General features: G+C 41.2%; 1 protein-coding gene across 2 annotated transcripts in view; it reads right to left on the minus strand.

Moving 5' to 3' along the window:
* Window positions 1-17,730, minus strand: part of ube2wb (ubiquitin conjugating enzyme E2 Wb) — an 80,050-nt gene that overhangs the window by 42,013 nt on the left and 20,307 nt on the right. For both annotated transcript variants that reach the window (XM_063065164.1, XM_063065154.1), the window contains exon 3: window positions 11,205-11,307. In XM_063065164.1, the coding sequence (XP_062921234.1) occupies window positions 11,205-11,307 (103 nt within the window). The remainder of the gene's footprint in view (window positions 1-11,204; window positions 11,308-17,730) is intronic.

The raw sequence follows: 17,730 nt of genomic DNA on the forward strand, positions 1-17,730 counted from the left end.
GTACCGGATTTTCCTGGCCCTGGAGATGGGCTGATTCAAGGCCAGTGGCCCTGACTGAGGCGTCACGAGAGAACATCGAATATCGGGAGCAGTGGGTTAGCTGTCTGCTGCGTGTCCAGAGACCTGAGCCTTTCCAGGGCTGATTCTCTGGGTGCAGAGCTCGGAAAAAGTGATGCAATAGACTTTTAACATCATAAATCAGCAAGTTGCTTGTTAAGTCTCCCCTGGGGGAGGGGGAGAGAGGGAGGGGGCATATACTTAACATGCCAAAGAGGTGCAGAGTGACAACCTTTTGTGCACAGTTTAAACTCCTTTGTGCACCAGTAGCAAAAGATGCATGTGTGCAACATTGGAGCTCATCTTTATTTACTTATTGAGACACAGCACAGAATAGGCTCTTCTGGCCCTTCAAACTGCAGTGCTCAGCAACCCCTGATTTAACCCTGGCCTAATCATGGGACAATTTACAGTGATCAATTAACTTACTAACTGGTAGGTCTTTGGACTGTGGGAGAAAACCAGAGCACCTGGAGAAAACCCACACAGTCCACAGGGAGGATGTACAGACTTCTTATTGATGATTTCGGAATTGAACTGCAAACTCCAAAGCCCCAAGCTGTAATAGTATCGCGCAACTGCTATCCTAGTGTGGCATCCTTAACTTTAATCTTCATTTTACAGGATAGCTACATTACTAATTTTTGCCATTAATTTCATCTCATAATTAATTGCAGTTCTATTGATGGCCCAATTCCTAAAAGTATTATTTAACTTTTGGTAGCCTTCCACAATCCTTTATATGGATTTAACTATGCTTAATAATATCTCAGTACTGTTAAGCACAATCATTTTGCTTTGTTAGAGATGAGCAGAAGTTCATTGTTCTCAACAATCTCATCATTCTGAGGCTGCATATCCATGACACTAAATTATCTAACAATTTAAAACTAAACAAACGGTTATGTGTCAAATGAGGATAGTTGCAGGGGACTGAGTGCAGAAATCAAACTATTGTTTTCTTAAAGCTGGAGTGGAAAGAACACTTCATAAGAAAATGGGTAGCTGATCCATGTATTATTTAATTAGCAGCTTTGATTGTCACGTTTCCTAAGAGCTCATTCTTCATCTGACAAAGAATCTAAACATTGATTTTCTAAGACAATATGTTCTCCAATATCAAAACATAGTCAACGTAATTCACACATGTCCACATACTACAGAATATTTTGATGAAATTGTGCAAGCGTGTACAGTGTATATTGGTACCTTGCTTCGTGCTCAGGATGTGTTCCCATGAAAGAGTGCTAAAGAATCGGTGCTCAGAAGGGTTATCACATCATTATAAATATAGAAATGCATTATCAGGAGTGCAACTGTGCAAGGAACCTGGCATGCACCCCTGCAAGCACCATTATTGCACCAGGAACCTGGGTACTAAGTACTAGGTAGAAATCCCTGCACTAACCATTGTTGCTTGTGGCCATGCCAGAAACCTAGAAATAAATCATCCAAGGCTTATTATCAGCACTGACTTTGGGTAAGTTGAGGGAAGTGGTAAAGCGGCTCAATGTTGAATTGTGGGCCACTGACGCCATCTGCGTTGACAGATTGCCTGAATCCCATGGTCTATTTTGTCCACCCTGTTGAATGTGATGGAAGTTGCTGTCACCCCTTTTCTCTGTTAAACTGCACAGCTCTCCCCGACCTCGAGATTTCTTTATGGCAAGAGGTTTAATAGTAGTTACTGGCCTTTGAGTTTGTTCTGTCAATCAAACAGAATGGAGTGGGCGGTGGGGTGAGAGTGAAGGGGAATACTACAACATCTGTCATATTAAATGGGAGTGAGGAAGAAGACTGTAGGATCCATGTATAGATTTGGTGCTGTCAGTCCACAGTTGTCAATCTGCATATACCATGCACGTCACTGTGCAGTCCTAAGCCCCACGTCTCTACACTAAGCCATGACATTAGTTGTCACAACAAACTCTACATAAGTTCTCACCAATCCTCACATACAGCCTCCCTATATAAAGTTGTGTGCAATTAGAAACATGGAAAACCTACAGCACCATACAGGCCCTTCGGCCCATCATGCTGTGCCGATCATGTACTTACATTAGAGATTATCTAGGGTTACCATGATTCTCTATTTTTAATTCTTAACTGTGACAGTACAGGTCATAGCATGGACTCACAGCAGGCTCATCACACAGCGTGAGAACTTGACAGCTCTCAGTATAGGTATTTGTGTAGATGCTGCAAGGACTGTACAGTTCTGCTTATAATATGGGAAAATAATTGCTTTCAGGATTGGGGGAAACTGCTAAAGTAAAATCTATTTTACATCCCTCATTGTCATTAATTAAAAGACAAATAAAAATGACAGCATGTATTTTGAAACTAAGTATGATGAGACCACTTGTCAAAATCCTTGTCAATGCATCTATTTAAAATACTTATTGTACTAATGTTGGCGTAATTGTTTTGGCAGGATACTCACTCCACAACTTGCCTTCTCTGATGTACGCTTTAAGCTGCACATTTTAGTTTTAACATGAAATATAATTTGACATAATTGAGAATTTCTAACACAGTAATATTATAGTTCAATGTGGCCAGTCCAATAAAAGCCACATTATGTTCAACTTGCTTGGCTAATTATTCATCCATTATAACCACATTACTATAAACAAATGAAAGTCAACTGCTTTTCCAAATGAGAAGGCTCTATAAACGTAACTTATATTGGAAGGTATTTGAACTATGTCTCCCTGAAGCCTATTACTACCCTTCTCTCTGTTCGCTTTTAATGTCACTTGTGAACTTTTAAATTACGCCCTTTACACTAGAGTGCAACTCATTAATATACAACATGTACTTAATCCTAGAGGGACACTGCTGCGCATTTCCCTTCTGCCTGAAAAAGTTCTGTATTTTGCTTTCGGGTCCCTAGCCAGTTTTGTATGCCTACACCTCACAAATGGGCTGGTTTGTAGGTTGCTGGATATGTGAGAAAGAAGAGCATACAAGGAAATAAATAAGGGAATGGGTTTGCTTCGATGTTGTCACTGACCTCAAGGACAAAAGAGCTTGCTTAATATGCCATGAGAAAACAAACCCATAAAAGCCTCCACTACTTAAATCAAGTTTGGCAAACATAATTTGCTTCTAACATAAAAACACGTTTCCAAGTTCTAATTATTTTTCCTCCAGATAAATATGGCTAAAGGTTCCATCATCTTTAACTACCCTGGTTTTGTTAGATTTATCTATTTCACTTTTTGTGATCACAGGTGTAAAATTTATAAACATTGAACATTTAGCTTTGCCTATAGAATTGCCCCTACTGTGGCCAATTCTTCAAAATTTTCCACTCCCGCTTCCATCTTCTGATCCGATTTCAAAACAACTGATAATGTTAGCAGGTATTGGTTTCACTGTTTTTTTAAAAAATGTACCTTGGTACAATGACAATAATAAACAAATAAACCACTGCATCCTTTGATACATTAATAACTTAGGTCACCATTACATAAATCAAGAGTTTATGGATATGACACAGTTTAGAATGTTAGTTAATGTTGAAGACAGCAATGTGTTTCACAATCAAAGAAATGGGCTGACAGTTGACAATCTAGGAGGTTTTCTTCTAAACTGGGTGGGGACTCCCTACTTTGAAAAATGCCAACGCTGCACCTTTCTTTTCTTTTCCTTTCCTTTTCTTCTGATTAAATTTCTCAACTATTTCTGCTGTATTTACAATGATCTGTTATTCAATATGAATACAAAAGTACTTAATATCATAGCACAAGATCATATCATTTTTGGTTCCTAACTTCCTTTGACTATTCCCATGTTTATTTAAAGATAAATTCTAATTTGAGGGGAAATCTTGCTTGATGAACCTATTGGAATTCTTTAAGGAGATTACAAGTAGGATAGATAAAGGAGATGAGGTGGATGTTGTCTATTTGGACTTTCAGAAGGCCTTTGACAAGGTGCCACACGAGGCTGCTTTACCAAAGTAAGAGCCCATGGTATTACAGGAAGGTTACTAACATTAGCTGATTGGTAGGAGGCAGCAAGTGGGAATAAAAGGATCCTTTTCTGGGTGGCTGCCAGTGAATAGTGGTATTCTGCGGGGGTCGGTGTTGGGACCACTTCTTTTCATGCTGTATATAAATGATTTAGATGATGGAATAGATGGCTTTGTTGCCAAGTATGCAGATGATACGAAGATTGGTTGAGGGACAGGTAGTGTTGAGGAAACAAGTAGGATGCAGAAGGACTTGGGAGAGTGGGCAAGACAGTGGCAAATGAAATAACATGTTGAAAAAATCATGGTCGTGCACGTTGGTTGTAGAAATAAATGTGTAGATTATTTTCTAAGTGGGGAGAAAATCTAAAAATCTCAGATGCAAAAGGACTTGGGAGTCCTTGGGCAGAACGCCCTAAAGGTTAACTTCAGGTAGAGTGAGTGGTGAGGAAGCAAATGTAACATTAGTATTCATTTCAAGGGGTCTAGAACACAAGAGCAGGGATGTGATGCTGAGGCTTTATAAGGCACTGGTGAGGCCTCACCTTGAGTATTGTGAACATTTTGGGCTCCTTATCTAAGAAGATATGCTGGCATTGGAGAGAGTTCAGAGAAGGTTCACAAAGATGAGTCTGAAATGAAAAGGTTATCATACGAGGAACATTTGATAGCTCTGGGTCTGTACTCGCTGGAATTTGGGGGGGGAGGGGGGAATCTCATTGAAACCTTTTGAACGTTGAAAAGCCTAGGTAGAGAAATGTGGAAAGGATGTTTCCCATAGTGGGGGAGTCCAGGACAAGAGGGCACAGCCTCAGGATAAAAAGGCATCCATTTAAAACAGAGATGCGGAGAAATTTCTTTAGCTAGAAGGTGGTGAATTTGTGGAATTTGTTACCACAGCCAGCTGTGGAGGCCAGGTGGTTGGGTGTATGTAGGGTAGAGCTTGATAGATTCTTGATTGGACACAGCATCAAAGGTTATGGGGAGAATGCCAGGGAGTGGGGCTGAGGAGGGGAAAAAAAAGGATCAGCCATGTTTAAATGGCAGAGCAGTCTCGATGGGCCAAATGACTTAATTCTGCTGCTATGTCTTATGGTCTTATTAATCTCTTCAAATTCTGCTTAGTACGCTTTCCGTCTTCAGCCGCCTCATTTTTTTTGTATTTAGCTTGATTCCCTTCTGAATTTGAAACTGACATTTACCAAACCTACTCACAATTTCATTTTACTCTCTATGCCTATCATCCGGGGAACTTCAACAACTTGCATTCTTCTTATTCTCTTGTGGGAATTTGTCGAGCCCATGACTGAACTATATCCCACAATCATTAGTAAAATCAATGGTGTCAAAAAGTTGTGCTTGTATTTCAGAAATGGGATGAAACACCTTCAGGAAATTTATACTAGTTAGTTTAAAATTGATGGCAGGGAAAATAATGGAATCAAGGAGAAAATACAACCCTGGAAACTCAAAGTATAATAAATAAATAGCATGGTTTCCTAAGGGGGATTCAATCTTGAAAATTTTGATTGAAGGGACTAGAAAATAATATTCCATTGTTTGTAATTTATCTAGATCTTCCAAAAGCTTCTGATATCCTACAATAGATTAACTACTGATTAAACTCTGAGAATATGGAGTCAGGATTGCCAGCTTAACTTAAAGTTGGAAAGCAAGAACTAAAGAGCAGCAGGAGAAGGTGGGCAGAAGTGTTCCACAAGGATTTTAATTTGGAGCATTACATTAGCAGTTTAGAGTATGGAATCAAAAGAGTAACTTTCAAAATTGCTAAAGATACCAAATTAGGAGGAGTAGTCACCAAGTGCCTAAAAAATTTACAAGATGTCCTCAATAAGGGCAAATAAGTGGCAAGTGAAGTTCAATGCAGATAAACGCAAACTTTTAGATTTTGATAGGAAGAATAGGAAAGTCACTTACTACATGGAAGGTGGGAGTCTAGCTGAAGTAGAGGAACAAAGGGATCTTGGAGTACAAATACACCAATCACTAAATGTTGAGCCACAGGTTAGAAAGGCTATAAAGAAAGCAAAAACACTAGGGTTTATTTCTAGAGAGAAAGAATTGAAAAGGGAAATTATGCTCAACCTGTATCAAGCCTCAATTGGACAATCCTTTATGTTATGAATACAATTCTGGCAATTATAACAAAACAGGATATACAAGGATGAAACCAGAGAAGTGAGTGTGTATATATCAAAAATGATGAACAGACTCTTGAGAAAGTTATGATGGGGAGGTGATCTAAGTTATTTAAAATTATTTATTAATTATTCAAGATCTAGTATAAAGAACAAGGCCTTAAGAAGGTGATGTAGAGCTGCCTTCTTGAACTGCAGAAGGCCTACCGGTAAGATACTCCCAAAATGATGCTTTGGAGGGTGTTTCAGGATTTAGATCTAGCAGGATGAAGACAGTGATATTTTCAACACAGGATAGTGTACCATTTGGAGGGGAACCTAGTCCAGGTGAGTAATACATGGCACATACCACAGTGTGTCAGAGGTAGAAGGAATGAATGTTTCAGGCAGGAGATCACCAACTGACTCAGTTACACTATGTGGTATTGAGTTTATTGAAAATTGAGTATAATATTGGAACTGCACTCACCCAGGCAAGTGGGATATTCCATCAGATTCCTAAATTGTACCATGTAGATGGTGGAAAGGCTTTGGGATGTCAGGAAGTCATTTACAGTCAAGTCAGATTCAGCCCAGAAGTAACTCTGAGGATGTTGACTTTGGGGAAGACAACAATAATAATGCCAGTGCACATGGTGACATACATGCACTTTGATAACAAATTTACGTTGGACTTTATGGAAGGGGGTTATGGGTGGATATATAAAGAACATAACTAATTCGTCTATAAAAGTATCAAGAAATCCACTAAAATATTCAGAAGAAACAACTTTTAGATAAAGTGGTGAGAATGGCGAACTTGTTTTTATTAAATTCATTCAAGAGACACAGGAACTATAGAGTCATTCTTACTGGCATTTCTGAAGTGATAAACCAAAAAACAGACCAGGAAGTTCCCTGACATCAATTAGTGAATTAGATGTATTTTTAGCAATAATCCAGTAGTTCCTTAGATACCATTACTGAAACTGAACAAATGACACAAAGGTTGGAGGTGTTGTAGATAGTGTGGAGGGCTGTCAGAGGTTACAGCGGGACATTGATAGGATGCAAAACTGGGCTGAGAAGAGGCAGGTGGAGTTCAACCCAGATAACTGTGAAGTGGTTCATTTTGGTAGGTCAAATATGATGGCAGAATATAGTATTAATGGTAAGACTCTTGGCAGTGTGGAGGATCAGAGGGATCTTGGGGTCCGAGTCCACAGGACGCTCAAAGCAGCTGCGCAGGTCGACTCTGTGGTTAAGGAGGCATACGGTGTATTGGCCTTCATTAATCGTGGAATTGAATTTAGCAGCCGAGAGGTAATATTGCAGCTATATAGGACCCTGGTCAGGCCACACTTGGAGTACTGCGCTCAGTTCTGGTTGCCTCAGTACAGAAAGGATGTGGAAGCCATAGAAAGGGTGGAGAGGAGATTTACAAGGATGTTGCCAGGATTGGGGAGCACGCCTTATGAAAACAGGTTGAGTGAACTCGGCCTTTTCTCCTTGGAGCGACAGAGGATGAGAGGTGACCTGATAGAGGTGTATAAGATGATGAGAGGCATTGATCGTGTGGCTAGTCAGAGGCTTTTTCCCAGGGCTGAAATGGTTGCCACAAGAGGACACAGGTTTAAGGTGCTGGGGAGTAGGTACAGAGGAGATGTCAGGGGTAAGTTTTTTACTCAGAGTGGTGAGTGCATGGAATGGGCTGCCGGCAACGGTGGTAGAGGCGGAGACGATAGGGTCTTCTAAGAGACTTTTGGATAGGTACACGGAGCTAAGAAAAATAGAGGGCTATGGGGAAGTCTAGTAATTTCTACGGTAAGGACGTGATCAACACAACTTTGTGGGCCGAAGGGCCTGTATTGTGCTGTAGGTTTTCTATGTTTCTAATTTTTCTATGTTTCATTTCAGTACTTGAACGTAAGTTCCCATGTGGCTTACTTTGTGCCCAGATCAATCATTTAGACCTCTGGCTGATGGCCCATTAACTTAATCACTGGTACAAAATCTGAGAGGATGGATAACATCTATTCAAGGGGAGGCAGGGCAAGCTTGTGAGGGAGAAGGATTTATCTGCATGGATAGATTTTGAAATGGAAAGACAGGAGACACCTTGAGTGGAGCATAATCCAGCACAGACTGTTGAGACTAAATTCCCTGTGCTGTACATTCTATAATTCCGTATCATGTCAGCCTCTAGCTGCGAAGTTTTCTGCCAGTATTTGAAACAAGATTTTGATTCCTTTTCACCTCACTCTTGGACAGGAGGGGATGTCAGTGGATTTTAGTCAAAGGTTTGTTAGTCTGGAAACGGATTTTGGGGTTTAGAATAGAAAAGTTGAGTAAAGGTCACAATTAGAATATGAAGAAGCATTTAATGATGTTGACTAATAACACAATTAAACTTGATGGGTTTGTGACACTAAAGAGGTTAATTCTTGAGAACTAAAACTTATGGCCATCAATATAGATATGAAAGTCTTATGTAATCACTCATTTATCAAGCATAATGGAAAAAATTGGAAGCTTCCCAAGTAGGAGACAAATTCAGATATAAAATAATCTTTTTTTCCAAAATTGAATGCTAACATTTAGCATTTAAATTTTCTTCAGTATAATCAGCTAGAATAAAACCACTGGAATTTTGATAATGGATCTACCAGGTTAACACATCTGAATGTATAATCTATTCCAAAAACACTAACCTATTTCTTTTTGTTATTCAGTCGTAATCTTCCCTCTGATATTCAGTAATCCATAACAAAACCGTAAATTATGTTTGCCTTCTGAAAATGATGAGCAGCCTGTATTGGTACTTCTAATGATCTACTGTTCTACAAAACTTTGCAGAAAGCTTTTTCCCCCACAATTCAGAAGTAAACATTTTAAGATACATCAGACTAACTCCATTGCTCAATGAACACAACTACTTGATTTTTTTGTTTATAATCAGTCCTTTTTGCTGTTTTATAAATTCTCTACTCTTATGAGAGCACATCTTGTACCTAAAATGTGGAAGAATGTCTTTCCTTTGACAGAATTGAGCTGGCCACTGAGCTGGTTTGTCCATCCATGCTCAATTTTTCAGGTCCATTTTTGGAACCTTATACATAACTAGCAGCCATTTCACCATTATCACCATTTCACCATTATCAACAGTGAAAATCTAACCACCAGGCATAATTTGAAAATGATTAAAAATACAATATTGATTATCTGCACAATATAAAGCTCTCAAAGCCTTTTGCAGATTGCCATAAAATATAACAATATAACTCATCATTTTTAAGTTCGGGCAGAACTAGAAAAAGGCATCCAGATTTTCTCACCTTTTGGAATACAGTACTGCTTTCTTTCCCCAGTTCTGAACTTGCTTGTTTTATCCACCAAGAGCATAAATCTACCCAGACGTATTTTGAATCATGAATAAAGGCATCAGACAAATGTTGATAAGATTGTTTAAATACGTGCCCAATGTCAACAAAATATGTAGCATTTTATTTGTTGGCTCTCCTCCTTGACCCTAAAATACTGAAATACAAGAACCAACATCATCCGTCAGTTCCACGAAGGCATGGAAGGCCACATCAGCATGTGTGGTGAGTTGTCAGACCCATTTCCCATCAGCAACAGAGTAAGACAGCTCCTGCTCTGTTTAGACTATTCTTCGCTGCTGTTCTTCAGGATGCCACATCAGACCTGAAGTCAGGGGTCTTCCTACAAACGAGGGCTGATGGCGGGCTCCTCAACCTCACAAGACTGAGAGCAAAAACAAAAGTCAGGGACATTGTGGCGCATGAGCTACAGTTTGCTGATGACTGTGCACTGGTTGCCCACTCTCTCGAAGACTTACAGGAGATCACCAGTCGCTTTGTCAGTGCAGCCAAAAGCTTCGGATTGACAACACTCGTCTCACTGTCAACAAGTTTTGCTACCTGGGCAGCATAATAACATCCTCAGCTTCTCTGGATGCAGAGATTGAGTCAAGAACCAGAAAAGCCTGCTTTGCCTTTGGTCAGTTGAAAGATCGAGTTTGGTCACAGAACATCAGGTTGGCCACCAAGTGCAAGGTATACAGGGCTGTTGTCATATCAACCTTGTTATACGGATGTGAGACATGGTGCCCATATCAGAGACACTTACGCCAGCTTGTCCAACTGCAGCAGCGTCACCTACGCTCTCTGATGAAGATCACCTGGCGAGACAAGGTCTCCAATACCAAGGGTCCTCTCTCGAGCTGGAATGCCAGCAGTTTCAACCTTGGTGATGTCAGCCCAACTGCGCTGGGCAGGAAATGTTTTCAGAGTGCCTGACGGAAGACTGCCCAACATCTTGTATGGTTAACTGTCCAGTGGTACCCGAAAATGAGGAGACCAGCGACTACAGTACAAGGAAGTTCTGCACAGGAGCCTCAAGAAAGCTGACATTGCCCCATCAACATGGGAGGATCTGGTTTAAGATCGCGCACAGTAGAGGGACGCCATCAGAAAAGGTGTGGACGCTGCTGAGAACGAGCTCAACGAGGCAATAGAGGAAAGGTACAGGAAGCGCCACAACAGAGCTTCTGCCCCTGCTGCCCCTCCAGGCCTCACTTGCCAAGTATGTGGCAAGCAGTGTCTGTCAAGGATCGGCCTGTACAGCCACTCCAGGACACACATATCAAAGCCCACTAACTGACTGAAAGGAACCATCATCATCCTATGGGATGGATAGCCAGAGAGATAGGTACATGCAGCTTAGAAAAATAGAGGGCTAAGAGGTAGGAAAATTCAAGGCAGTTTCCAGAATAGGTTACATAGTTGTCACAACATTGTGGGCCAAAGGGCCTGTAATGTACTGTAGATTTCTTTGTTCTATGTTCACTGGTCACTTGGTATCAATATTTATGATTCTTTTTTATGGCATAAGCAATAAAATGAAACTGTAGATTTATATGAACTTTACCACCATCCATCAGATAGTTAAGCATACACTTACAGAAATAAAATTGCAGTCATCTTGATCTGTCTGCATACAAGTATTACCTGAGGTGAATCGAAAGGATAACGACTGCTGAACTTGAAGAGAAGCTGAAATTTCTCCCCTTCATATAACGTGCCAGGAGCGCCTTCCATGTCTACAATCCATCTGCAAACAACATGGGAAAAAGAGAGTACAGATGTCACACCCGGAATGTATTAAATCAATCAAATGGACCAGTTAGCAACTTATTTCAGAGTAGTTCCTTCAGCAGAAACATGACAGTTTGTAGCATGTATTTGTCAGACATTTTTTGAAAATAATGTGCACAGTTGCCCTACAATAAATGGCATCCATTGTGAAGGGATGTCATTCCCTCTTTCTAGCAACACTGCTTGGAAAAGATCTGAATTTGTCAAGGGCTGATGTGATACACATATGTACAGATAAGTTAGATGTTGAAGCTGCTCTGTAACCTTCAAACTACTTACCCAATTTTAAGGGTAATCAAATTTGAGGACAGTAATAAAGGCTGGCATTATTTTTTCCTTCTTTCAAGGTTGATTCCATAATTCAAGCAACATACATCAAAGTTGCTGGTGAAGCAGCAGGCCAAGCAGCATCTATAGGAAGAGGCGCAGTCGACGTTTCAGGCCGAGACCCTTCGTCAGGACTAACTGAAGGAAGAGTGAGTAAGGGATTTGAAAGCTGGAGGGGGAGGGGGAGATGCAAAATGATAGGAGAAGACAGGAGGGGGAGGGATAGAGCCGAGAGCTGGACAGGTGATAGGCAAACGGGGATACGAGAGGATCATGGGACAGGAGGCCTAGGGAGAAAGACGGGGGGGGGGGGTGACCCAGAGGATGGGCAAGAGGTATATTCAGAGGGACAGAGGGAGAAAAAGGAGAGTGAGAGAAAGAATGTGTGCATAAAAATGTTGTTGTTGATTCCATAATTCATTATTTTTTTTTAAACAAAATATGGAATTGAAACAAGCCCATTTTGCAATCTACCAGGAGATGGGTTTGATACTCAAAGTAACCCCATCAGTTGCAAATATCTCATTGCTTTTGTTTGAAGCTGTTACCTGCTTGAATGCTAGAAACTGTATAAAATTTGTGAGCAAAAATCCCAAACTGAACAACCTGAAAAATACATTTTCAATTGCTGTTTTATGGCAGAACACCATCTTTCTACTGAATCAAAGCCATATAAAGTCAAGCAAGAAGCACAGACTAAGTTTCTGCCATACAGGTTTCCCCTGCCATCTGAAGGTAGAGCGTTCCTATGAAACGGTTCGTAAGCCGGAATGTCGTAAAGTGAAGAAGCAATTACCATTTATTTATATGGGAAAATTTTGTGAGAGTTTGCAGACCCAAAAATAACCTACCAAATCATGCCAAATAACACATAAAATCTAAAATAACAGTAACATATAGTAAAAGCAGGAATGATATGATAAATACACAGCCTATATAAAGTAGAAATACTTTTCCACAATCATTTAGCGAAAATCTCACGCAAGCGCCATCGGCAAAAACACGGCACAAGCGCTGCTGGCAAAAACACCTTCTCCAGTAACCTTTAAGTTATGAAGCTGCCAAATCATACCAAATAACCCATAAAAATACACAGCCTATATAAAGTAGAAATAATGTATGTACAGAGTAGTATCACTTACGGGAATCCGGAAGACAGCGCTGAGCACACTGATGATGGTGTGTTAGGCTGAGTCGTCGGAAGTTGAGGTGGTACAGTGGCCCCCACCCTCTGGGCAGCGAACCGATATCGATCCGCGAAGAATGCAGGGGTACAGTGGTAGCCGGGAGGCACACGGCACATCTTTAAGAAAAAAGCCGAAATAAACATGCTAATTAATTAGGTGTCGCCCGGCACGAAATTGTCGGCCCAGATCAGAGGCGATGCAATTGACAATCGCCTCTGATCTGGGCCGACAATTATGTGCCGGGCGGCACCTAATTAATTAGCATGTTTATTTTGGCTTTTTTCTTAAAGATGTGCTGTGTGCCTCCCGCTGCATTCTCCACGAATCGGTATCTGTCCACGGCCTGGGGGTTGGGATGGTGGGACACTGGGGTGTCATCTCATCGTCATCTGTTTCCATTAGGGCAGGCAGGGCATCCTCTTCTATGTCTACCTGCCTCGATGTCAAAGATCGAGGTTCGTTGTCTGCTGTGGCTGATGTGGAAGGCTTGAAAAACAACAGTATGCTTGACTGCTGAGCCTCGCGCATTTTTCTATCATACAGTTCTTTGTAAGCACTCAAACCATCTTGCAAATATGCCCTAAACTGCCATACCCTTTCAGAATTAAAGTCGTACTTTATCATTGCAGCGAAAATCTGACGCAGTGGCTTCATGTTCAGTTCCTGGACAACTTCACTTTCGGTCCGTTGGCTACTGCATTCGGTTTCGATTGTTATCCTTTCCTCTTCCAATTGCATCAGCTCTTCATCTATCAATTCTTGGTCATGGGATGCCAAAACCTCTTCAACATCATCTTCGTCAACTTCCATCAGCCAAACTCACTTTGTCCTTGCTTCGTTCACCACGATCGAAACGCTCAATTATGTCTATTTTTACGCTAAGTGTAACACCCTTACGAGCTCTTTTAGGCTTTTCGGATACCTTAGAACTCATCTTGCTAACGGATGCTCACAGGCACGTGTTTAAGCAATGCCGACTAGAATGCAGTTCCGAATCTGGGGGACAGTGGCTTCTTGGGGCGCGCGCTGCTTTTTATCACGTGCTGCCTTTTCCGCGCACTGCCTTTTCTCGTAACAGTGAAAACACCTTCTGTTAGCGAAAACAGGGAACTAATGTAGGTCTTTCGTAACAGTGAGGTTTTGTAAAGCGAACGTTCGAAAAGCAGGGACACCTGTAATCAGGTTTCCGCTGTCCCATCTTGTTTAAAAATGCATTACAGTTCTTACTTAGAGCGAAACCTTTGTCTTTGATAAAATTTTTATTTCAATGTCTTCCTTCACCAGGTGGTCTCAAAAGCCATTGGCATGGCACAGTAGTTTTATGCCTTCGAAGTCAATCCTGTGGTCAGTTCTGCTACCACTGATTTCTCTGATTAACCCAAACGCAAACACCTCCTATGCTTCTTGATGCAGGTTTCCACCTTGTGATCCATCTGGCCAATATACGCTACTCCACATTCACAGGGAATCCTGTAAAAACCAGTTCTCCCGAATTCCAGGTCGTCTTTGACCCGCATGCACTGGGATTTGAGCTTCCTTACAGGTTTGTGGGTAGTATTAATCCGGTATTTCTTCAGGATCTTAGCAATCCTTTGAAATATAGGGAAGACTGACGGCAGTGATGGGTTCCTCCTTGTTGTTAACTTTCTTGGTTTTTTCTATTGGCCCTTTTAAGAGCCCGATTGATTTCCTTCAACTTGTAGCCATGCTGTAGGAATGTTGTACATAATTATCTTATTTCCTCATGGAGACTTTCTGGGTCTGAAATAGTTTTCGTAGGATTAATTGAAGTAGAAAGAACTCCTCCACACTGGGAAATATGATGGTCACTACTACTGACGAGGTACAAGTCTGTGTGAGTAGGCTTCTGGTGGATGCCATGCCTGAAGCTACAGTCTGGTGTCCATCATATTAGAATGTCCAGGAATAGGAGGAAACCATTCTTCTCCATCTCCATCATAAATTGAATGTTTGGATATATGCTGTTCAGATGGTCATAGAACTGTTGGGAGTGCCTGGAGTCCATGAGGCCACACTACGAAGGTGCCATTGACATATCTGAAGAAGCATTTGGGCCAACATTTCCATAGAGGGTGGTAAGTACATGGAGCAAGCTGCCAGAGGAAGTGATTGAGGCAAGTACAATAGGACAGGGGTCCACAACCTTTTTCGCACTGCGGACCGGCCGACTTGGGGGTGGGGGGGTAGGGTTTCCAACGGACAAAAGCAGCAGTCAAATACGTTGTCTTTACCCAGAAAAGACTACAATGACCATGAAGCCTTGCGCGGGCACCAGTGCGCATGCATGACCGTGTACCTGCCGATTTTTTCCCCTGCAAATCGTTTTTGGCGATTCTGTTCGGGGGGGGGGTTGTTAATCACGACCAGAATATAGGTGATAAGTGGCTAATACACTCAATTTCGTTTCTAAAAGAGTTTCTCTAACAAATTTAATATTAAACGCACAGCACATATTTTCCTTGCATGAACATAGTGATAAGTCAATTATCAGGGGAGGACAGGGGAGCTTGAAGTAAGTGTTGAATGAACTTCCAGTAGAAGAGGCAGAAGCAGGTTCGATATTATCGTTTAAAGAAAAATTGGATAGGTATATGGACAGGAAAGGAATGGAGGGTTATGGGCTGAGTGCAGGTCAGTGGGACTAGGTGAGAGTAGCATTCAGCACGGACTAGAAGGGCAGAGATGGCCTGTTTCCGTGCTGTAATTGTTATATGGTTATATAAGTAAGTCAAGAATGTCATAACATTTTAAGTAACATTTGGATATTAAACACACAGCACATATTTTCCCCGTATGAACATATAAAATTATTGCAACACACCAATATCGCTGAATCAGTGGGAGCCCTGGGCTTGTTTTCCTGCAACAAGGCGGTCCTATTGAGGGGTGATGGGAGACAGCGATACTCAAATGGGGTTCCTTATGTCCAGTCTATTCCACAACTTAGTTTTCGTTGCATTCATTGCAGAAAACTCCACTTCGCAGAAAAATGTTGGATATGGAAGCAATGTTTTCAGTGCTTTCGTGGCTATCTCAGGATATTTAGCCTTGAATTTGATCCAGAATACCGGCAGAGATGTTATATCAAACATACTTTTCTGTCCACCGTCATTTGCAAGCTCGTGGAGTCGATCTCCTTCCCACGCTGACACGGATGAAGCGTGGGTAATGACCTTGCATGCGTAATGGATCAACAGTGGGCTTGACAGGGAATGAGGAAAGGTGCAGCTGACTCATATCGCCAAATCATATCGTTTCCTCGCGGCCCAGTAGTACATGCTTTGCGGCCTGGTACCGGTCCACGGCCTGGTGGTTGGGGACCGCTGCAATAGGATCATCCAAGAGACAGTTTGATAACTACATGGAAGGGTACAGGCTGAATGCAGGAAATTGGAATTAGCCTTTCCAAGAAACGGTTCTTTAGGTCCTTGGATGAGGGCAGAAATGTAGGAACAAGTGCCGCACCTTCTGCATTTGCAGATGAAAATGCCAAGGGTCAGGATGGAGTGGGTGACTGGGGAGGGATAAGCAGATCAGGGAGTAAAAGCAAACGGATGGGAAGAGAAGGACATGGCTAGTGATGAGATCTCATTGCAGCTGGTGGAACTCAATCCCTGTTGTGCTTGGAGAGATTGATTTGAGAGCAGAAGTGTGGGAAATGGAGGAGATGCAAACAAAAAGCAGTTCCATTAACCATAGTGGAAGGGAAGCTACATTTCTGGAAAAAGGAGGACACTCCAGATATCCTAGAATGGAAGGCCTCATCTTGAGAGCAGATGTAGCAGAGACTGAGGGACTGAGAAGAAGGAGTGGTATCCTTTCAAGAGACAGGGTGGGAAAGTGATATAGTCTATGCAGAAGAAAGTAAATGTCTTTGGACAGTTTATCTCCTGAGATGAAATCCAAAGTACTGTCTCTGGTCCCAGTGTTTTTTTTTAAAAGACAGGAGTTGAAGTTGGTGCCAAAGGAGATAAAGATTAACAACTTCTACACAGGTGCAGGAAGCAGCAACAAAGCAGTCACTAATATAATGGAGTAGCTGGAGAGTAAAATCAGAAAAGGTTTGGAACAAGGACTGTTCCACAAAAGGCAAGACAAAAATATGACTGGATCATTGTTGTGTGTAATGGTGCAAATCTGCCAAGTTGACTCAGGGAATCAGCAAACAAATCAAAAAGGGTGAAATAATAATACAAAGGGGAAAAAAGTTAAATCCAAAAATATTCACAGCAATAATTATTATTGTAGTTAATAGATAAAAATAGGGGATGGTCATACTGTATTAAGATTCATTACTGTAGACAAAGTAGTGCCTGTATTCAGTTTGTTTTGATCAAGTAAGGAACTGATTAACTTTGAAAGCAAAAGGCAAGGTGTGCAAGGTATTTGATATTTTTATTGTTGCAAGATAATCCACAAAATATCTGCATGAAGAACATGTACTTACCCAATGCTTTTCCTGACTTCTCAATGCTACGATTAGGTTTTGCATCTATTATGAATTTTTGAAGTGCAAATTTTGTGTAAAATGAATTGTCATTATTGCTTATAAAGATTTTTGAAGATAACTTAGAGCATTTTAGGTTTGTTACAATAATGGAGAGACATACATCAAAGGCAGCAGATCCAAGTCCAGAGAACAGAAAGCAAATAAATAATCTGCATACTGACAGAGCATAACACACTGATAAAGGGTCTCGGCCCAAAATGTCAACTGTTTATTCCTCTGCTTATAGATGTTCCCTGACCTACTGAGCTCCAGCATTTCATGTGCTACTCTGGATTTCCAGAATCCGCACTCTCTCTTTTGTTTGGGGCAATGGGAATGATGTGTTTAATGGAAA

The sequence above is a fragment of the Mobula hypostoma genome, chromosome 1, assembly GCF_963921235.1.
Source record: "Mobula hypostoma chromosome 1, sMobHyp1.1, whole genome shotgun sequence".
NCBI lineage: Eukaryota > Metazoa > Chordata > Chondrichthyes > Myliobatiformes > Myliobatidae > Mobula > Mobula hypostoma.